We start from the raw sequence: 23,775 nt of genomic DNA, 5'->3' as shown, positions 1-23,775 counted from the left end.
TAATAAAGATACCATTCAATAGATATTCACAAAGTGGCACACTCAACAAACCACCATCCAGATGAATAAATGGAAGATTACCAGCATCTCACACCCCTGCTTCTTGTGACCCCTCCCAATTAGCATCCTGTTAAACTTAACCACTATTCTGACTTCAATCGCCATAGATGTCTATCACCATTAAACATTTTTTTGTAAATGAAATCATACAATATTTTCTCTTTTTCGTCTGACTTCTTCTGCTTCTTTTACTCAGCTTTGTTTGTGAGATTTATCCATTGTGTTGCATGTAGAATTCATTCATTTTCATTTCTCTATAGTATTCAAATAATATATCACAATATACTTATCCATGTTATTGTTAATGGACATTTATGTTGTTTCTTAAAACTTCTGAGCTGTTTTGAGAAGAACAGTGCTTCTACATGTCGTTTGTGAAAAAAGATGCCCATTTCTGGTGGAATATACAGAGGAGTAGAATTACCGGATGTTAGAGTATGGATGTAGTCAGCATCAATAGTTATTACCAAACAGTGAGTTGTCACAATTCCCACCAATAATGAATGAAAGTGGTAGTTTCTCCATATCTTTTCCAACATACAAAAATAATTGTTAGTCATGTTGGTGGATGTAGGGCATACTCTTACACCTTACATTATGGTTTTAATTTTCCTCATTATTAAGAAGGTAGGGTAACTTTTCAAATATTTGCTAGCCTTTCAGATATAATTTGTCCTTAGCCTTTTGCCCATTTTCTGTTATGCTGCCTTTACTGTTTCAGTTACTATTAGGATTTTTTTATCATCACTTGTGGTACATTTGCATTTAAAATATCTTGCTCTATGGCTTACATTTTTGTTTTTAATAGAGCTGTTCATATAAGAGTTATTTTCAGCCTTTCCTTTTGTCAAATATATGCATTTTAGGCTGTAATTGACCCTCTAAGCCTTGCTTTAGTTTAATATATTGTTATTTCATTCAAAAATTTTTCTAATATCATGTAATTTTTTTCTTTGATATATGGGTCACTTAGAAGTAGATGGCTTAATTTCAAAACATTTAGAGATTTTTTTAGTTATCTTTCTGGTATCCATTTCTACCTTAATTCTACTATAGTCAGAGAATGTACTTTGTATATTTCGTTCCTTCAAAATTTGTTGAGATTTGCTTTATGACCTCAGCATACAGTCAATTTTAGCAATGTTACATGTTTACGTGAAAAGGAGGCATACTCTGTAATTATTAGTTGCAGTTTGATTGAAGTTTGTTAATAATCTTGTTTAAAATTTTTCAATTCTTACTGATATTTTTGTCTGCTTGTTCTCCCAATAGATTTGTCTATATCCTTCTTAGTTCTTTAAATTTAACTTTATATGTAGAACAATAATATATATTTATAATATATTAGAAATTATGTTACTAGATGAATATAAATTAATATTTGTTATTTTTTTGTGTATTGACCCTTTAATCATTATGCTTTTTTTTTCCCTCTGGTAATACTTCTTGGCTTAAAGTCGTTGTTATTAGTTGAACTGTATCAGATTTTTGTTTTAGTGTTAGCGTGCATATACATGTGTATGTGTATATATATGTATTTATAACTATATAGACATACATATATACATACATATTTACACATACATATATACACACACAAACACACTTTTTTCCAACCTTTCTGTGTTTTATTTAAGGTGTATCTTAAAAGGAACATTTTGTTGGGTATTGTGGGACTATGGTTATTGATGTATGATGTGATAGAATTATAGATATTTTCTTTATGCATATCTGCATTTTCTGTGAATTGTATTAATAATTTAAATATTTAAAACTCACATCATTGACCTTCAGAAGAGACAGATTAAAAAATAAGAATAACTTATTGTCCTTATATGTATACAATATTTAATATTAATGATTCAGGCACTAAGGACTAAGGCATTAATGCTTCAGGACTAAGTCAGATTATTTGTAAAAATAAACCCAGTTTTGGCCTTTAATATGAAATGGAGTTCTTTCTTTAATACGAAATTGAGATTGAGATGGATTTGCGGAAGTGCTGTTTAAGAATCGTAAGATGAGATTTTACAAATATTCATAATTAGCTAAGTCTTCCACCTCAGCACTTCCCAAAATCTTAGAATCTCAAGAACAGTAGTGCGTACTTTAAAAAGTCTTCTCAAATATTTCTAATACACCCCTCCTTTTTCCTTGCTCTTCTCCCAATACATATTCACATTCAGAATCATTAGTAAGAAAAGAATAAGCTAATCATGAGAAGCTGAAAATGAAAATCTATAATGTATAGGATGATCACGAAATATACAAAAAGGAGTGTTTTAAAAGTAAAGGGGAGGACTATCAACAATCCCCTCAAGACAATTTTCATAAACTTAGACCAGTGGTTCCCAACTACAGGCGATTTTGGCAATATCTGATGTTTTTGATGGTCGCAATTAGCAGAGTGTTACTGGCATCTAGCCAGCAGAGGCCAGGGATGCTGCTAAACATCCTCCACTGCACAGGACACCTCACATCAAAAAAACATCTGGCTCAAAATGTCACAGATGCCGAGACTGAGAAACCCTGCTTTAGACTAACCAAGCAAATGAGAGTATGCTCACTCTTAATTATGGGTGGATAACAATACAATCATACTTACTAAGCTTGGGGAGAATTTGATATCCTTACACAAACATCCATAGAGTTTCAAACTTACGTGTGGTTTTTTCTTCCCTCAATAAAATTTCTTTTAAAATAACAACTGTAGTGCGAGTCAGGAGATTTCCACAAGATCTCTGAAAGAATGACCTTTGGATTCAGCTCCTGGTCGCATTACTTAGTGACCGTGTGGTCTGGGTGAGCTCCTTTATCTCTGAGCTAATGCAGGTCATTCCAGGTGCAGGGATTGCAGCTGAGCACGGTGGAGTAACAAGTGGGGGAAGGGAAAGAAAGCAAGGAGAGCGCGTCCTCCCGAGCATTTCCAAAACCAGTCTCTGGAGTACTTTCCTTAAGACAATGGATTGATATAAGGCTATGAAGGCTGTGATGAAAAACCGTTAGAGAAAACCGAAAAGAAAGCAAACAGTCTGTTAAATGAAGGATTGGAATGTCAGTGGTCAGTCCTCAGCCACATAGTGAAGCAGACAAGGCTGGCTCCAGAGGTGCTTTCACTCCCACCACTTTACTCCCCTTCCCCCACGTCCCCCAAACGCAAGACACAAATCTTCACTTATTTCTTCCCAGTTAAAACGTGTGCGGGAAACCGAAAAGCAATGTAAACCTCTCCTGGAAAGGAACAAGTGCCTCGCCAAGAGAAACGATGAACTGATGGTGTCCTTGCAGCGCATGGAAGAAAAACTAAAAGCCGTTACCAAGGAAAATTCAGAAATGGTGTGTATCACAGACTCTGCAAAATTGCAGCTTCCTTGATTATATTACCTTAATAACCTGAATTATTGCCATTTCTCAGCTTATTTTAAAAATACAGTGCTATTTGGATTTTTCCTTATGTAAGCAAGGAAGCCTTAATGAAGAAAGTAAGAGAAGGTTGCTGGCTCTGAATTTTATGAGGTTTCTATATTTGCAAAACTGTAGGAGTGCTTCCAGGAATTTGCACACTTTCCAAAAGCTTGGAAATGGAGAAGGAAAGCTTTGACATAACTTAGCCACAGAAACCATCCATGACTTCACTAACATGCTATTTACAGACCTATACCCCAGGCACACCTTGTCTTCTAAGATCGTGCATGATATTTGGGAAATAGATACCATTACTTGTGTTATATGCGGACAAGTGAAATGATAATGTACTCCTTAATAGACTTTCAATACATCTATAGAGATCTTCGACAATCCCCAATGATAATGACTTATTATGGCAGATAAAATGTGCTTGAGGATTTAGTTGGTGTATGTGTATTCAGGCTGGGCAATTTCCAAATTTAGCTGGAGCCTCATAAACTTTCTACAGATATTTTATGTTAACAACCAAAGTTTGAGGTTTTTAAAGTCTCCACCTGTACTTTCTTCTTTTCCAATCCAGAGAGAAAAAATAACATCCCATCCACCCCTGAAGAAATTAAAATCTCTGAACGACCTCGACCAAGCTAATGAAGAACAAGAAACAGAGTTTCTAAAACTTCAGGTCATTGAGCAACAGAACATTATTGATGAGCTCACAAGGGTACGTGTCAATCAATCTGTAAACCCTAAGTTGTTCCCAAGGACAAGTAGCCAACAAAATATACACTGAAAGCAGTTAATTTTAGTTTAACCCCAGAGGCCCAAGTTCATATGTTAAATATGTAATTTTGTTCTAGAGACTGTATTCCAATATTTTATATTGTTCAACTGCTTTACACCTTTTAAATTATAATCCTTTGTTAACTAATTTGGTAGCACAAATAGTAACAGCAAAGCACATTAAAAGAACTTTTAAATGCCTCGTTGTATAAGTTTGTAGGTAGGTTGGGTGTGTCTTGTAACTGCCTTCCAGTAGCAGGATCCCGAGGCTCAGAGATTTAATATGTTGTCTATGCTAACAACATCACATATATATCTTGTTTCCCAGGTCTCAATTCAGTGTCTAGCACATAGTTACAGTTCAACAAATATTTATTGGATGAACAGCAACAATATAATTACATAACAGAGCTAAAATTTCAGCCCAGATTTTCTGATCATTACTTCAGTACCTACTGAGTGGGTAGAGCAGTTATTACTTCCATCAGAGTTTGGCTGAGGTTTGTGTTACTAGTAAGGATGCACTAAGACCTCTAGGTGCCTTTGGGTTTTCTTCTTTGCCTCTCCATCTGTGATCTGTGAATGACATCGCTTGTTGCTCTCACTTCAGGACCAAGTCAAGGCCTAAAGACTTGAATTGCAAGGAGGGAGTTAGGCAATAGTCTCCAGAGTGAGGTGAGAAAAGTGATTCACTGCCACTGAGACAGAGAAAGGTTATAGCTTCTGTTTATAATTACTTATGATTCATCCTTTTTAAAATTTCTATGTTGACCATATGTTACAATGAATACATTAGATTAGGAAGGTAATTTAAATATATAATTGTATTAGGGCTCTCTAGAGGGACAGAAGTAATAGGATAGATGTATATGTAATGGGGAGTTTATTAAGGAGTATTGGCACACACGATCGCAAGGTGAGGTCCCACAATAGGTCATCTGCAAGCTGAAGAGCAAGGAAGCCAGTCCAAGTCCCAAAGCTGAAGAACTTAGAGTCTGATGTTCCAGGGCAGGAAGAATCAGGAGAAAGATGTAGGCTGGGAGACTCAACCAGTCTAGTCTTTTCACGTGCTTCTCTGCCTGCTTTTATTCTGGCTGTGATGGCAGCTGTTTAGATTGTGCTCACCCAGATTGAGGGTGAGTCTACCTCTCCCAGTCCACTGACTCAAACGTTAACCTCCTTTGGCAACACCCACATAGACACACCCAGGAACAATACTTTGTATCCTTCAATCCAATCAAATTGACACTCAATATTAACCATCACAATAATGTGTAAATTGTAAAAGTCTCATATATAGAGGCTGCATTTTTACTTATGAAGGTGAAAAAAAAAAGCCCGAACACCACTGGCTTAAACCAGATTACTCATTAAATGTGGTCTCCCTGTTTTCCTCATTTCATTTTCACATCCTAATAACTCATACATTTTACAAATTCATGAGCCCAGGAATTTGCCTGGCTTTGAGTATCCTGAGATTAAGCTGTAAATTTTTTATAGAATTTTGGGCTATTTAGGCATACTCATCAGACTTTTCAAAAGACATTCTATCTAGTTTAAATTTTTACAGTAAATACATGGAGTGCTTAGTGAATAAACCCCAAATTCCCATGATATCTCTATTCACAGCAACAATAAATCATGAAATTGATCAATATTTCTAGGCATTCTTTGAGATTCCCAGAAAATTTTTTAAAAACTGAAGACAAAACAGAAACACTAAATGGCTCCAACCCACTAGCTACTCTGTTCTCTGTCCTATTTTCAGGGACTGCAGGTGAGAACAAGGATGCAAAAATAGGCCAAAGACAGCTTTCTATGCATTTCAAATGACTAAATGAAAAGAATACGGTTTTACTTTATTGTGAAATTATATTTTTAACACAAATTTAAAGTAATTTTGGATCTAGGAGGACTAAAGTACTGTGCTTTGGGGGAATATAAGTAACTATTTTCATAGCTACTTGATGTTCAAGTATAAAACAGGATTCTGATTAGGAACACAGTACACTTTCTGATCATGAGGCTCCTTGATCCACATAACTCATCAGGAATAGTTGTAGAAGATTCTTGTTTTGAATATACTTAAGTATCAATCCCAAAAGTTGCCAAAATTTAAAAAACAAAGTCTTATTCTTTTCCAAATATAATGCCTTATGGGAAAGAACACTCTGTCTTTGCAAAAAAACTATAAAGAAACATCTACCAATTCTGGATCTGAAAATCTTTCTTCTGTTTTCCAGGACCGAGAAAAGCTCATCCGTAGAAGAAAGCATAGAAGAAGTTCCAAGCCAATTAAGGTAATAAGAAATCAAAGTTATCAGGCATTTGCCACAAACAGCCAGAGAGATAAGGCTTGGCATGGAATTTTCCTACAAAGATGTGATGAATCAGGTGTTCCAGAACTGTTGCAGCAAACCATGGGCATTATTTGCTAGAAGAAAATATTTTCTGTTGACATTTCTTCGAAGTCTAGAAATGATTCTGTTGTAAATTTTAACCTGAAAGGGGTTTGCTTTAATATAACTTTCTCTAAATGGAGATGCCCCTAGGTTTGATGTACAAAGGATTACCTGACAAGTTGGAGAGTCATATTCAAGAAATGCACATGATTTGATGTCTCCCACTTATGACAATTAATACATTTTCATTATTCATTCAGACAATCTTATTGATAACAATGCTCCCAATCCATCAATATCTGTATAGCCTCTTATAATCCACAAAGTTTTGTTATTCAGTTTGTCTATTTGATTTTTATTTTGTTTTTTACCAAGTATACCATTTGTTTTTAATGTGGACTTGGATGAAAAGACTTAAGATTTGATCATCTCCATCACATAGATACCTGAGTTTTCAAAATCCTTTGGTCATAGTTTAAATACAGGAAAGAGTAAACCACACTAGCTCATCATGATATAAAATGTAATATGAAAGAGGCTTCAGTGTTTCTATGAAAAAAGCTACATATTATGAATTTTTCTTAAGATGTCAGAAGTGAAATAGTATGAGAGAAACACTTATTGGAATTATTATGCTCATGCCTAATGTTTTTATTTCAACAAAGAAGCATAGAGGATCCATGTCTTCTATATTCACTTACACGTATGCCAGTTGACAGTATTTTAACATTCAACTTTCCCTACTGTTAGCTGTGTCAGTAAATAGGTACTTTCCCTCCATTTAGAGGCCTGTTTTGGACCCGTTTATTGGCTATGATGAGGACTCCATGGATTCAGAGACATCATCCATGGCCTCATTTAGAACAGACAGAACACCCGCTACTCCTGATGATGACTTGGATGAAGTAAGCTTTTCTACTTCTCTAGCCTAGGGTGATATTGTCACCGAATCTTTGATTTAAGGGGGAAGAAAAAGGATTTCACTTTTCATCTCCTTTATATAAACAGCACAAAGTGATCTCATAATAGTAACCAATTTTGAGGCTGCACTTTATTATCTCTTGAAAAATAGCTTCACTTATAGCGGTAAACCTTTTAGAAATTTCTCTCCAGTTCAACTCTCTAATTGGAAGACTTCTTTCAAAATAAAAGTTACTTTCCAATATTCTTTATCTAGGGAAGGTAGGAACCCAAAAGGCCTTAGCAGACTTTTGGATGTGGTCTGACACTGTTGAGTGAAGTGTGTTCTGTGGACCACCCTCATCAGAATGATCTAGAGGGCTCAGTTACAATGAAAAGTCCTGGACCCTACCATGCAACTCCTGACTCAGGATCTTAGGAGTGAAACACCCCAGTCTGCATTGTTTCCCAAAATTCCCTGCTGATTATGTTATGTCCGGAAGTTTAAGATGTAATGCAATAAAACAGATTTTATGATTTATCTGGGGGAAAAAAACAAGTTGCTGGAGATGAACATACTGAAAAGAAATAAGAAAATTCTAGAGAATCATTTCCTCAAATTTAGGTCCAAAATCTGGGTATGACTTTTTCTTATTTGGATCCAAAATTGACTACATTCTAAGCTCAAATGATAACAATGAGAAATGTATGAAATGCTAAATGCTTCTTTTACTAAAATAAATATTTATGTATTTCTGCAGTGTCCATCTTGAAAGTGTTACAGTATTTGTGCCCGTATATACACTTCAGAGCTAAAAATAAAATCAAATAGACTGTTAAACAACCTTTTACTTCTTGTAAAAAGTGGGCAAATGTTAATATTTCACTTTGAAAACAGGACCTGAACATAACACAATTGTTTTGGGGCTTTTTTTCTTAACCTCAAGAGTTTAGCAGCTGAAGAATCTGAACTAAGATTTCGACAATTAACAAAAGAATATCAGGCCCTCCAAAGAGCATATGCCCTCCTACAGGAGCAGACGGGAGGCATCATCGACGCTGAACGGGAAGCCAAGGTTAGTGTGTATCTGTGAGAGTGCTCTGAATTAGCGTGCAGCAGTCACAGCATAAAAGCACCGTGGACATAAAAATATCAATAAGACAGCTTTCCCTGTATTCTTCTCTCCTCTGCAGCTTTTGAATTGTTATGGCTTTTATGTCAACAAACCTTGACTCTAGAAACATTAGAACCAGCTTAGATCAATGCTTTTGTTCTTTTAAAGATAGTTGAGTACATAGTTCTTGTTCTTGCTGTTTGAAAACATACATTTTCAAAGCTAGACAATATTGGATTTTGTTAAGCCATTTTTTAGTTTCTTGCTTAGAAAAAGAACCTTTTTATCTTTCAAAAGCAATAGTGAGCCAGTGTCTTCTCTTCGTTAATAAGTGCCCAGCATTTACGTATGACAACTTACCAGAATTTTCACAGACACTATCTCATTTAACCCTTGAGACAGTCCCCTAAGGCAGATATTTTATAAAAGAGAAATTTGACACTCAGAGAGGTTAATTGAATTGCCCCAAATCGCACAAATAGTAAATGGCAAAGCTGATATTACAACTTAAGTCTTACTGGGTCAAATGTTCTTTCCTTTATATCATAACTGCCTCTCATGAGCCTATTTCAACAAAAAGAAAAGATAGACATGTACTATACTAATTCTTAATATTTATTGAGTGCTTGCTGTGTTCCAGGCATTGTGTTGACATTTTACACACATTATCTATATAATCCTAAAACAACCCTAGGAGCTAGATATGATTATTATCTTCTTTCTATAGAAGAGGAAATAATAGCTTAGTAGAAGTTAAATGTAGTTTAGTGAAGTTAAATTATTTACCTAGGTTTACCTAGGTTTCCTAGCCTTGTGACTTCACAGTCATAATCACCAGGCTATAATTGCCTCCTAGGTAAATTTACATGAGCCAAAAGGCAGCATGACCACCGAGACCACCCAGTGATTTCATCCTACTTTCTTTCTGGAGGGTCTACAATGCACTGAGGAGTTTTGTAGAACTACTATTGTTCAGTGGGAAAGGGTAGATGTAACGCAGTTATACATTTTTCAACAGTAGCATGCATACACACATATATAAGTAAATAAGCAGGTTTTTAAAAAACACCGATTTAGAACAGGCAAGCAATCATTACAAAGGAATGTGCCTGTAGGCTGTCATATATATGCCCCAGTGCTATAATATTTGTGGTTAAGTGTTCTTACCAACATGGATTGGGGAATTAAAATAATAGCATATTATTTTATTTTTATTTTTTGGAGATTCCTCCAAAAAAAGGAGATTTCTTTTACTTTTTGGAGATTCCTCCCTGTGTCATTTAATTCTTCTACCTAAATAAAGGTTTAGCGTTCTCTCTGACCATTAAAGTCAGGAAAACTTACCATTCTTAGAAAAATAATCTAAAAGAAATAAAGATGTTAGAAAAAGAACAACAGAGTAAATTTAAAGAGACTAGAAATTAAAAAATAATACAGATGAAAGCATCATTGAAAACAAAAGATAAAATTAGGTACAAGAAAAAATAGGTTACAGTCAACATCAATTCAGTTAAAATAAATCTTAGCAAAATTAATTATTTTTTGGACCTGATAGAGGTAAATGTAATATTTAACAATCAAAAGAATTATTCTCCTCACAATGAATAAGGATATCTTTCATCGCTGTTTTTATTCAACTTTGTACTAAAAAACCTATCCAGATTGTAAAACAACAACAAAAAAATGGGTTTACAGGCAGGAAACAAATTACTAGGCTAAATCACATAGGACAACAAAGTTGCTCCATACAAGATTAGTATTCAAAACTACTTACACACACAGACACACAAAATATGATATATAAAGAGAAAGACAGAGAGAAATTGATTTGGGGACTTAAATTTAGGCACAAAGTTTGCTCTGAAAGAATGGAAAGGCCGGGTGCACTTTGGGAGGCGGAGACGGGTGGATCATCTGAGGTCAGGAGTTCGAGACCAGCCAGGCCAACACGGTGAAACCCCATCTCTACTAAAAATACAAAAATTAGCTGGGCGTGGTGGCTGGTGCCTGTAATCCAAGCTATTTGGGAGGCTGAAGCGGGAGAATTGCTTGAACCCAGGAGGCGGAGGTTGCAGTAAGCTGAGATTGTGCCACTGCATTCCAGCCTGGGTAACAGAGTGAGACTCTGTCTCAAAAAAAAAAAAAAAAAAAAAAAAATCAAAAGAATTTGGGGAGGCAAAATGGAACAAGGCTTTCATGAAAGAGAAATCATTCAAATAAAGAGAAGAGTGGAGAGTTACAAGGCATATTTAGGAAACAAGAATTATGCCAGCAGGTAAGGGTTTGACTCTAGGCTGATGAGTAGTAGGAAAAGATTGGAAATATAATAGGAGTTCTTGAATGCCAAGCTAAAGAGTTTGAATACTAACCTGAAAATAAAGAATGCTACAGGGAGTTTTAAACAAGAATTTAGATCAGAAAGATTCCTTTGTCATAGAAAATTCTTCTTTTTTTCCTCTCTCTCTCTCTTACTTGTTGAGTTCTAGTCAAGAAAGATATTGAATAACCATTTTACTTGCTGAGTTCTGGAATTTCGGTTTCACCAGGCTCAAGAACAGCTCCAAGCAGAGGTGCTAAGGTATAAAGCCAAAATTGAAGACCTAGAAGCGACTCTGGCTCAGAAAGGGCAGGTAGGCATTTGGTTGCTAGCTCTTCTGCAGATGCAGACAATTCAATCTGACCTTCCTCTAGCTCACCTGTGCATGGGCCGCACCCAGGACACAGCTTGGCTCGCCACAGTGATCTTTCTCAAACTGCCTTAGAATGTTCAACTCTGTACTTCTGTCTCTGGTGTTTTTCTGGCCAGAGTGTGAACCCAGCCACAACAGTGAATGAGCTTGGGCAAGAGAGAGAATGCCAGAGGAAGAGGAACCCTGTACAAATAGCCTAGAGTTGTCATAAGCTGCTAAGACCAAGACCCACCCCTCCAGCTGCGTTCTTTGCCTCTATGCTACATTTATGGTTCTGCATTTTAATGTTTTCCATCCATATGTATCTAGCCTGTGTGCATTCTGACCCTTTTCACTTTTTGCCTGTGTGGTCACTTCTGAGTCCCCAGAAGGCTGGTCCTGGATTATTCAAACTGGAAAAGGTAGAAATAGGGAGTGATGATGAAAAGGGGATTAAATTTTCCCGGCAACTTTGGCCCCAATTTCTTTGAAGGAGCTGGCAGGGGTGGGTGCTACTTACCAGTCTTTGGCAGGCAAACAAACAGGGTGGGGAGAAGGCAGCTCTGGCAAAGTGGTTTGACAACACAGGCTCTTTCGTGCCACTCTGAAATGCTGACTGCGCGATATTCTTTGTCAAACAGGATTCACACTGGGTAGAAGATAAACAACTTTTCATTAAGAGAAACCAGGAGCTTTTAGAAAAGGTATGTTGGGCACAACACCCTAGCGGGGCAGAGGAGAAAATCATGAGAGATCCAGGAGCAGCAGGGGGTGCTCTCAGGAGTGGCACAGGGGCCAGGGGAAGGGGAGGCTTTTCCGGCACTGCTCTGTCCTCGGCTGCGTGCTCAATGGCATCCCTGTCACCGCCATCACCATCAGTGAAGTGGCACGTGTGCATGGCTCTGCGCTGGGCATTGTGCAGACTTGAAAGGATGTGATCCCTGAAACCTCCTGATTTGCTAACCATATACACTGTATATATACTGTACATATATATACACATACACACACACACACACGTGCACATCCTGTGTAGTTGTTTATCTACAACAAAACCTCTACGAGGGCCAGGCACAGTGTCTCAAGCCTGTAATCCCAGTAATTTGGGAGGCCGAGGTGGGTGGATCACCTGAGGTCAGGAGTTTGAGACCAGCCTGGCCAACATGGTGAAACCCTGTCTCTGCTAAATACAAAAAATTAGGCAGATGTGGTGGCACATGCCTGTAATCCCAGATACTTAGGAGGCTGAGACAGGAGAATCATCTGAACCCAAGAGGCGGAGGTTGCAGTGAGCTGAGATTGCGCAATTGCACTCCAGCCCGGACAAGAGCAAAACCCCATCTCCAAAAAACAAAACAAAACAAAACAAAGAAACCTCTATGAATAGAACTTGTTATTTTGTGAGAAGAAGTGACAGAGTATGACTCCAAGACCATGCCGAAACCTAGCATAGGCTTAGATTCCCACTTTTAGTCTTTTTATTAAGCTTGAGTCTTTTTTTTTTTTAATGAAAGATTTTTTTAGATGAATACTGTTTTTAAAACATAAAACAGTATTCCTGGAAATTACTTAACAAATTAAGAAACAAAAACATGGCTTAGGCTTGAATAGATATAATTAATTTTGGTTATCTGAACATAGAGTCAATTAAACATAACACATTTTCAGTTCAAAGGTGGCTTTTCCTTTGATATTTACCTTCTACAAATCTAGTGAAAGATTTCAAAATAATTTTTTTTTTTTTGAGACGGAGTTTTACTCTTGTTGCCCAGGGTGGAGTGCAATGGCACAGTCTCAGCTCACGGCAACCTCTGCCTCCCAGGTTGAAGCGATTCTCCTGCCTCAGCCTCCCAAGTAGCTGGGATTACAGGCATGTGCCACCACATCCGACTAATTTAAATTACAAAATAATCTCATATTATGTTTGACAAAAACAGAATTTGAAAGCCCAATTGTGTAAGGGAAACAATTGTGTAGGTCAATCCAAAGTTATGCAGAAATTATTTTAGAATTGTTTCTATGAATATTTCTTATCCCTGACAAGTAATAAAAATTAACCACAACATCCTGGCTGGTAAGCATGAGAAGGAGGAAAAAGATGCTTGTCCTACCTCCCCTCTAGTCTGGCAAAGTGAAGACATTCTATCTCATGCTTTGCATGCTGTGAGACAGAGCTGATGTGTTCATCACATAGATGTATAGATGATGTATATGTTATATACAGAGTGGGCAGGTATTCAAAAATCGAGAACTGGTGCTTTCAGGAAGGTTAAGCGACCCTATAAAGAAACTTTGTTGGCATTGAATGAATTACAGTCTGTGAACCACTGATCTAATTGTTTCATTAACCACTAGAACCAGCAATCTCTCTAAATATTCCACCATTGATTCAGTAGAAGATTCTAGGAAGTAGAATCTCCTTTATAATGTTAAGTTAACTTCTACAAACTTTTGAAAGTTTACTAGGCCACAAATATCTAGGGTAGAAAACTTGACTACATTTATTAATGTCACATAATTTCTCACTATTTCCCTATCTTTCTTTTCCTATTAGTTTCAGAGATGCCCAGTAATAAGTGTTATTATATTTCTTTATCATAAAAAAAAATCCCATTACGTCTTCTATCTGATTTCCGTTAGTCTTAATCTTTTTGGGCTAAAGGAGGAATTTTTATGCTCAGGCTTCTAAGAATAAATAAACAAAATAAAGGGATGGCAGAACTGACAATGAACCTAAATAGGTAACTTCAAATGTAAATACTTGGGAAAGTAAGATTCGTGCTATGGTAAAAAGGCCCTGGTTTGTATTTCTAAATTCAAGATTTTAAATAGTTACTGTATGTAATGCCCACCTATACAGCTAATATCAAGGGAAGCTCAACATCCATTGTACTTCATAAAGATTTTCTGATCCCTTAAAAGCCAAAGATGACAGCTGGGCACAATGGCTTACGCCTGTAATCCTAGCACATTGGGAGGCCGAGGCGGGTGGATCACCTGAAGTCAGGAGTTCAAGACCAGCCTGGCCAACGTGGTGAAACCCTGTCTCTACTAAAAATACAAAAATTAGCCAGGCCTGGTGGCAGGCACCTGTAGTCCCAGCTACTAAAGAGGCTGAGGCAAGGGAATTGCTTGAACCCAGGAGACAGAGGTTGCAGTGAACTGAGATCATGCACTCCAGCCTCGGGGACAAGAGCAAGACTTCATCTCAAAAAAAAAAAAAAAAAAAAATCCAAAGATAACTCAGACATGAACCCTGTCTACAGGGGAAGGTGCATTTGTACACAGCTAACTGAAATCCATGCTTCCTCAAGTTATACTAGAGGTCCTATAAGAAAGTCTAGAGGAAAACAAAAGGAGAGGTGTCACTTCTGAATGGATTGACTAGGGAAGGCTCTTATGGACATTAGAGCTTATTTAAGTGCTAATGCTTAAGAGCTTAGCTTTAAGGTGTATAAAGAAGTGTAGAATTTTCTCACATAGCAAAGGAGATAAAGTGAGCCATTTTCAGGCAGAGCTGAGTAGCTACAGAGTTCCTGGAGTAGTCAGTTCATTGGGTAGGCCACAGTTTCTAGATTCTAGTGTTTGCATGATCATGTGTGGGTGTGTTTGTGCAGAGATGACAGTGATAATATTTAAAACTGGAAAGCTAGGTGGTCATCAGATTATTAAGGTTTTTGAATTCAGTGTTAAAGAGCTGGTTTCTTCTGTAGTAATTGAAATTCAGCAAAGTTTTGTGTATGATGATAGCTGTTAAAAAAAATTTCTGTAACAAATATAACTCGAGAAATGAGAAGTATCAGTCCCTCTTATGTATACCATTAAATTTGGTTCTAGTAGACTGTCTCTGACCCATCACAAGGGCAAAGTGAGTATTCTCAGATTCACTATTCACAGAATTCCTAGATTTTAATTCCAAGGAACACAGATGTCTTCTGGCATTTTTCTCTGTGACTCAAAAAACTCAACCGAAGGATAACTAGAAGGAAAGCCAAAGCCAAATACTTATTTTATTCACATCTATTTGGGGATTTTTTTTCATGGTCTGGAAGACTTATTCACTGAGTAAACTGAACACTATTCATGCTTTGCAAAGTTGTAGGTGCTTTTCTCAATGCTTACCTAACTTCAGGATTTACTTTATTAGATAGAAAAACAGGAGGCAGAAAATCACCGGTTACAACAGGAACTACAGGACGCCAGAGACCAAAATGAGCTGCTGGAGTTTCGAAACCTAGAGCTAGAAGTAAGGAAATGATGATGATAATAATAAAAATAATCGTAATGATTAACATGCACAGAGCACATTGAGGAGCTAGGCGCTGTATTAAGCATTTCAGATTCATACTCTCATTTGGACCTCACAATCACCCTCAAAATTATATAGCGGAGGCAACTGAGATTAACTAACTTGCCTAAGTCCTGTGACTAGTAAGTGGTAAAGCTCTGATGCAACTCAAAACTGTCTACTTAGATACTGTGCTTTTCAACATTACTATCTTTTATAAGCAAGACTAATAAATAATTTTTAAATAAGTTAAATAATAGATTTCAACCATCCTCAACATTCGTTGTTTTTAAATACTCATGTCCATCCTTAATTAAATTTTGACTCATTAAAACATGTTACTTCAGTACTTGTATTTCAAAATGTGCTATATAAAAAATATTTTGTAGGTAAATGTGAATTTATAAGTAAACGTTTTAGTCCCTAATGCATTTATGAAAAAAAAGACTAAGAAGCAAGGTAACTTGTCTTAGAAAATACCTTGATTAATCTGACCAAATTTCAGGTGTTTGTTTTTTATTTTGCAAGTAAAACATAGAAACATCAGATTTTGATTGTATCCTGCAGAATCTGACTTAGGATCTGGTTCAGTGTATGTTGATATATAAAGTATAAGAAAAATTCCCATTTGATTTCTGTTATTTTGCCAGTTATTTCTTCTTTAGGCTATTTTGAATTAGGTCTGGATAAAAAGTTAGGTGTTAGTAGGCTTCAGTGAAGAAGAGTCATTCTTTTGTAGCCCACGTATCTTTCTCATAAAGCTTGAATAGATTGAATATGCAAAAGGCTGTTAGCGGCCATAAAACTTCATGGCAAGACCACGCTGAGATATTTGAAAGCTCCAAATATTCATACAGTTTAAACTGGAGCTCCACTTCCTGCATTTCCCTGATCAAAACATTTGGAAGAATGGATGACACCATCTATAAATTCTTCTTCTCAATCTCTTAGTTGACTAGTCAGCTTTTTCCGTCACATTTAATCATGAACATCTTGAGATTGAATTTTTTTCTTTTTGCCAAATGACAGTAATAAACTGCTGAAATAGCATAAAGAGACCACTGGTTTAGTGTTTAATTAATCAGTTTTGTTTTTAATTTCCATATATTCTTCACTGTGTTTCAAGGAGAGAGAGAGACGATCCCCTCCATTTAATCTCCAAATTCACCCATTCTCAGATGGTGTGAGTGCTCTACAGATCTACTGTATGAAAGAAGGTGTTAAGGTAGGCAGATATTTAATTTTTTATGTTTGTAGAAATTAGAAAAACTGGGAATTGGAAAAGGGGAGGTTACTTATGACTATTTTGTCTTTCAGTCACTAGATGTCATCATTTTGATACAAACTATGTAGGAATTGAAAATAGTCACTTCTACTAGAAAATTAATCGAATGTTTTTTAATGTGTGACAGATATACAAATGATAACAGAACAAAACAGAGGCATCCATGATTATTTAGAACAGAGTCATATGAAGAAAGACGCTGCATCAAAATTAGCCTTAATTACCTGGGAGAAATGTGAATTCGATTTAATACTTCAAGAAATATATTTCAAGTCTGCCAGATAGAAAAGTTTGAGTCCCTTTGTTGAGCCATTCTAGGTGCTATGGAATTCATAATCATGGAATTGCAGAGTTAGAAAAGGTTTGAAGTCATCTAGTCCATCATCTCTTTTGATGTGTTTAATTTAGGGAGGATTCCTCTTTTGGAAGGGCTTAGGGTTTATAACAGGTTGCATATTAAATAGAATATAATTATCTTTTTAGTGCTACTGGATATATTTTAAGTATTAGAGTTGAATTGAGGTAGCTCTTCCCCCGGGGAAATATACTGTCCTTCAGTGAAATCACATTGTGAATATCTGTTCCTGGGGTAAAGCTGGGATGCTGCCTGCTATTCCTGGTGTCTCCTTACCTTCTGCATGGCCCTTCCTGCTCCCACTCTGAGCTGCCAAATATACTTGCTTCAATTGCCTTCTCTGTACTTATGAGATTGAGCTAGACCTTCCCTTTCCTGGTGGTAGGGCTCTACTATACTGCTGTTTGAACATGAGAAAGAGGAGAACATAGTACTAATACGGTAAAAAGTGGAGAAAACTTTGGTAGTAATATTGTGCTTCCTTGCCTTCCATCTTAAACCATTGTCCTGGTGTTTAAACTTCTGGCCTTCCTGGGCGGCATGGTAATTTGTCAACCAAAGCAATTTTTGGATTTCACTGTAATCAAATGAAAAGAATTTACTTTGCCTTTTCCTTCGAGGCATTTTTTCTCAGATAAATCACAAACAACCTAGTCCAATGAACTCTTTCGAATGGAGTTCAGCTGCTTCAAACTGACTCAAGGAACAGGGTAAAAATAAGATAGATGAAATTAATGCTAACCACCTTTAAAAAAATGATACTGCACTGTAGTTTTCTACATGGCAGTCAAAATTCAATCAGGTCAGAATTTTGCTAATTAGAATAAAATTGGTTGATTCTTTATATTTATTACCTATTACTTTTTTATACCTGAAAGCCTATCACAATTGAAAAAAAAAAAGGTTTGGCAGTCATGAGAAGAAAGTTAATGAGAATATTCCAAGTCTTTTACTACATGCTAGACTCTTTCATACACAGTCTGTTTATCCTGAAGATCAGCTCAGCCTATGAAGTAGGAATTTATTATCTCCATTTTGCAACTAGCAAAATTAAGAATGATCTGTTAAGTACCTGACCCAAGTTCACACAGCATGTAAGAAGCAAAATTGAAACTTAAAACTAGGTGTGCCAGATTGAAAACATCCCAAGGAAGTTCAGGCCCTAAAATGTCTTCCTCTAACTTCATGTTCAGGCACTGATGGAATAGGAGGCCACATTTGTCTTTGACATGAGTTTCTGCTTGATTTTGCAGGATGTGAACATCCCTGATCTCATAAAGCAGCTTGATATCTTGGGTGATAATGGGGTAAGTAAACAATTGATTTAGTATAGATATGAATTGGCCTAAACAGAGGCAAGAGATACTTAACAATGCATCATGTGTAAAGTAAGAGCAAGTGAGATGCCATTTCACTTAAGGCTGTTGCTCCTTGGGAAGAATATACAATTTATCAAACAACTTGGCTAAGGGGTTGTAAGGATCTCTGGAAGGTAGTAGCAGAAATGAGACCTGGTAAAGTGCTTTTTGTGGGCAGGTTTCAGGTTTGAATGTCGACCACATCTCCAATAAGTAAAGCTAATTATTGTCTGACTCTGGCTCAAAGGCATCCAGTGTGAAATTAATCAGTCACGCATTTGCAAAGGCTGCTAAATGCTAGGGTTGTTGGCAGTGCCATAAAAATGGACCAGGAGGCTATAATGCATTTTCTTTCCGAAAACGTCTTCCAGACAGGGTCAAGGCACATTAATTCAATGGGAGGACCATTTATTGTGATACTATGTGAATGGTGCTTGTAGGTTGAAAGAATCACCGTTTTTCCCTTGAAAAATTATCAAAGGAGAGAACAGAATTAGTAAAATTACATCAAAACTTCTATGAAGAGACTGTTTTTTATTCCATTTTGGTTTCTGTTTTTCTCATAACATGACTATTAATAAAGTATGCCTCCAGTGACACAAAATCAAATCGGTGTTAAGGAGATATTTAAAAAATCACGTTTAATATACTTCTTCCAGGTTTTGATTAACTCTTTGTTCATAATTATTACTAAACAGAATAGGAATTTGTTAAGATTCTATACAGGCTTATACAGAATGCTCTGTAGCAGTCAGTCAGACAGTATTTTCTTTGGGGTAAATAATGTCAGTATGTTCAGCTGATGGCCTTTCTTATTTTTTACAGAATTTAAGAAATGAAGAACAAGTGGCCATAATTCAGGCCAGCACTGTGCTGTCCCTGGCAGAGAAGGTAATGAGCCGTACAAACATTTCAAATCATCTCGGTGTCTGGCTTAATACTGAACGAGCAGGCTAGGGTGTGAAGGACATTCCGTCTGCACATGACTGTGTGTGAATACCTAATACACATTTTATTTTTAAGGGTAGTACAACCCAGATAGAATGAGAACACCCAAACGAAAAGTCTATACACTGATTTGGGATGGGTGGCTAATTTTTGCTTTGAAGTTCCTTAAAAATATATATAATTTTTTAAAAACAGAAAACCTTCTGGATTACATTATTTACACAATCCCTACCAAGCTGGGAAACCACAAAGAAGAATTTTGTGGGGCGATGATAAACTGGAGCATTGCTCTTGTCATAGACTTATCCTGGGGTGTGTACCTACCATTGCTCCCAACTGATCCTGTGACTTAGTAGGGGCTCATTGCCTTCTCATTCAGAAAGCCCGACATAGAGACTGTCAGGAGAAAATCAACACTAACTGCGCTCTGGCTCCACCTTGTGTCTAAACCTGGTAAATGGCCAGATAAATTGGTGTATTCAGAGTACCTCATGAATCAATGCATAAAGCCTGGCTGGATGGTATGTATAGCTATAGTCCTAGCTACTTTGGAGGCTGAGGGAGGAGGCTCACTTGAGCCCAAGAATTTGGGGCTGTAGTGTCCTATGATCATGCCTGTGAGTAACCGCTGTACTTCAGCCTAGGCAACATAGTGAGACTCCATCTCCTTTAAAAAAAAAAAAAAAGGACCAGTAAATACTTGAGAGTCATGTGCACATGGTTGGATAAAATGAGAGCAAGCAATCAGCTCTCTCCAATCTGAAATGAGGGAATTCTATGGGCCAAATAACAGTTAAGTTACTCAAACAAAAGAATGAAATAAAAAACAGGGAGAACAAAGAAGTATAGCTATGAAATAAAAAGACACTTAACCAGGTGTTTTTTAAAAAGGACATTTTGTTGACAACTGGAGAAATTTAATGTGGACTGGGTATCAGATGACAAAAGTAATTAATGTTAATTTTGTAAAGTGTACCAATAACCTTGTGGGTTTTGTTTTGTTTTGTTTTGTTTTTTGTTTTTTTTTTTTTTACAGAAAGGCTTTATCTGTTAGAGATACACATTGAAGTATTTACATGTGAAATAAAATGAAAGCTGGAATTTTTTCTTTTAAAAAGCTTACTTCCTACACAGTTTAATTACAGACCTAATCACTTTCTCTGATCCCTCCCCAGCAAATGCCACATTATCTCTAACAGAAGGTCCAAATTTAGAATTTGGCATACAGACCCTCTGGGATTTGAGTCTTATCTACCTATTTCTCTAGTGTCTCCTCTCCCTTCTCTCCCTCCATTCTCTCTCTCTCTTTCTCTCTCCATTCTCCACTCTTGGTCCTTTACACTGATCTTTTTACCTGGAAGATAGTCCCATCTTGCCTTTCTACCTCTGCCTGGCTAAATCTTGATCATCAGACTTCCCCATAATGAGGAAGCCTGCCTGTTCATCCAAGCCCCCTTAGGTGTTCCTGCTCTATGTTCCCACAGTGGCCTGTGCTACTGCTCCCATGGCTTTTGACAATTGCATTGCACTGTCCATTTGCATTTGTCATATGGCTCCATCTAACTACCACTAGACTCTAAGGCCCATGAGGACAAATAGTTGTGTCTCTCCACTCCCCACCCCCTGTTTTTTGCCCTAGCTTTTCACACCAGTCCAGCACATGTAGTAAGTCATGAATAAATGTTAACTGAAGGAGCAAAGGTGTGAATTTGTGAATGCTCACAAGACACCATTTCAGTGACAACACAAAGATGAAAAAAACACAGTCTGTGCCTCCAGTGCTGCTATCATCTGGCAATGATAGCGAGAGAGCCTTATTCAGCTGGAATCATGAAGGGCTGCAATTCTTTACTGCAAGAAAAAATCGCCTGGGTTTAGGGCTACAAACAAAACATGGGCTGATTCTATGGAAGATGAGGACTGAGGAGGTGAAAGAAAGGAAATACAGCCTTGTGTGTCTCACATTTACTGAGACTGATGGGAGAAATATCTTCTGCTCCCTGCCCTGTGTGGGTGCAGTACGACTGTACTTATCAGAACCAACAACTGTGCTTATCAGAACCAAGACTTGCGCAGTGCTCCTTTTGAGATAGGCACTTTCTAACTGCTGGAGACTAGGTACTATTGTGACCTTTATTTCACACAAGGAATCTGAAGCACAAAAAAGGTAGATAACTGCCTAAGGTCACACAGCCTGAAGTTGATGGAGTCAGGATTCACACCCAAGGAGTCTGGTTCTAAAGCCCATGATCTTACGTCTTGCACCAAACTCCTCCTCCTGCGGGAAATAGGCTTTGCAGACCCCATGGGAGCTGGGCTGTCGGAGCTGAGGCAAATTAGCCCATGCCTCTGCTTACTTTTTTTGCAAGAAAGGTATAGGGACCAGTTGAACAAATACAGGGTGATGACTCTGTGCTTAGCACTGTGGTAGAAAGCTAGGAACCAGATGAACAAGACACAAGCCTTCCCTGAAGTGCTCATGGTCTGTTCAGCTGCCTTTTGTGCAGACTTTTGCAATGCACAGATTAAATTTACCTCTTGTCTGTGGGATTCACAGAAAAGTTTCTACATCCAAGTGATTCTAAACAACAACAATGAATGTCTTGAGACTACCAATTTGAATAGCACTCTGTTATATGGGAGTATGATCTTTAGCCAGAATTTGAGCCTAGACAAAATTCCAACAAGCAAACCCAGTTGTCACTTTGTATTAAAAATAATGGCAGTGACCTTGAGTGAGAACATATTAGGGGCTGGATACTGCACTCAATGCCATAAGTACATTATGTACTTATGTACTGTTCCTTACAACCATTCTACAGTTGCCACTATTTTTTAATTTGTATAAATTTACGGAGTACAGGTGTACTTTTATTACATGGATACACGGTGTAGTGGTGAAGTCTTGGCTGTTAGTGTATCCGCCACCCAAATAATGTACATTGGGGTACCATTGTTTTTATTTTATACATGAGGAAACTGAGGCTTGGGATATTCAGTAACTTGTCCTGTATTACACAAGTAGGAAGGAACAGCAACCAACACACAAATCTATATCTAACGCTCATGATGTAATGACTTTAGTTCACAGTACTCTTAAAAACATGATTTTAAAAAATATGTTTCTTGATAACAAATGGACAGCAAGCAAGATGAAGGATTTTAGGTTTTGGATGGGTACAATTGCAATATGAGTCTATTTACACAAAACCCATGATTGACTGAAATTTGTTTCAAGGGGAAACCATGTGTATGTGCAAAGAACTTAGCACCTCTCCAGTCTCGGCATGCCTCTTTTCTTTCACCATGTTCCCCACAGCCAAGGAGTGGTTGAACATGGTATCCCCTTGTAAGTATCAAGGCTGTTGTGTATAAAAGTCTCGCTGTGCTGCATAATTTATCACAGGTAACCTAGAAAGAACTATCTGGGGCTGGGTGCAGTGGCTCACGCCTGTAATCCTAGCACTTTGGGAGGTCGAGGTGGCTGGATTGCCTGAGCTCAGGAGTTCAAGACCAGCCTGGGGAACACGGTGAAACCCCGTCTCTACTAAAAATACAAAAACTTAGCCAGGCATGGAGGCGTGCACCTATAATCCCAGCTACTTGGGAGGCTGAGGCTGGAGAATCGCTTGAACCTGGAGGCAGAGGTTGCAGTGAGCCAAGATCGTGCCATTGCACTCCAGCCTGGGTGACAGAGTGAGACTTTGTCTCAAAAAATAAATAAATAAATAAATAAATAAATAAATAAATAAATAAATAGTACCTTGTAGTGAGATACCACTAGTACATCCAATACACAATGGATACTGCCTCATGTTTTTTACTTCCTTAATCTTTACTTATTATTAATCCCATTTGACAGACAAGAAACTTGAGACTTAGAGAAATCAGGTAACCTTTCCATGCCACCCACCCATGAAAAGCTGGAATTGAAATTACGGCCAAGGTAGTCTGTCTTCAGAACCCACTTAATTATTATGCCCAATTGCTTCCCTAAAATATAAGCTGACATTTAACTTGCTAGAGATTCATTATAATAATTTGTTCTATAAAAACCTGTATATGGTAGGGTCACATATTATTCAAAGTCTGCATTCAGAGTGTTTATCAATGCTAACATAAATATCATATATTCTGAGTACTGGGAAAGATAAGTTTTTATGTGATTTAGAACACCTCCACTTCACAAAAATAATTCTTCCCCACT

General features: G+C 37.3%; 1 protein-coding gene across 7 annotated transcripts in view; it reads left to right on the top strand.

Annotated features, from left to right (window-relative positions):
* JAKMIP2 (janus kinase and microtubule interacting protein 2) overlaps positions 1-23,775 on the top strand; it is a 197,352-nt gene that overhangs the window by 134,395 nt on the left and 39,182 nt on the right. For 6 of the 7 annotated variants that reach the window (XR_008625448.2, XR_008625446.2, XR_008625447.2 and 3 more), the window contains 11 exons: positions 3,250-3,396; positions 4,049-4,189; positions 6,492-6,548; positions 7,436-7,555; positions 8,498-8,626; positions 11,212-11,295; positions 11,976-12,038; positions 15,482-15,580; positions 16,749-16,847; positions 18,516-18,569; positions 19,446-19,511. Coding sequence is in view for 4 of the 7 variants with exons in the window: in XM_034960739.3 (XP_034816630.1) it covers positions 3,250-3,396; positions 4,049-4,189; positions 6,492-6,548; positions 7,436-7,555; positions 8,498-8,626; positions 11,212-11,295; positions 11,976-12,038; positions 15,482-15,580; positions 16,749-16,847; positions 18,516-18,569; positions 19,446-19,511 (1,059 nt within the window). In the remaining 3 variants the exon portion in view is untranslated. The remainder of the gene's footprint in view (positions 1-3,249; positions 3,397-4,048; positions 4,190-6,491; positions 6,549-7,435; positions 7,556-8,497; positions 8,627-11,211; positions 11,296-11,975; positions 12,039-15,481; positions 15,581-16,748; positions 16,848-18,515; positions 18,570-19,445; positions 19,512-23,775) is intronic. The other variant, XM_055112764.2, reaches the window with a different exon arrangement.

The sequence above is a fragment of the Pan paniscus genome, chromosome 4, assembly GCF_029289425.2.
Source record: "Pan paniscus chromosome 4, NHGRI_mPanPan1-v2.0_pri, whole genome shotgun sequence".
Lineage (NCBI taxonomy): Eukaryota > Metazoa > Chordata > Mammalia > Primates > Hominidae > Pan > Pan paniscus.
This window is presented reverse-complemented; position numbering and strand designations above follow the sequence as displayed.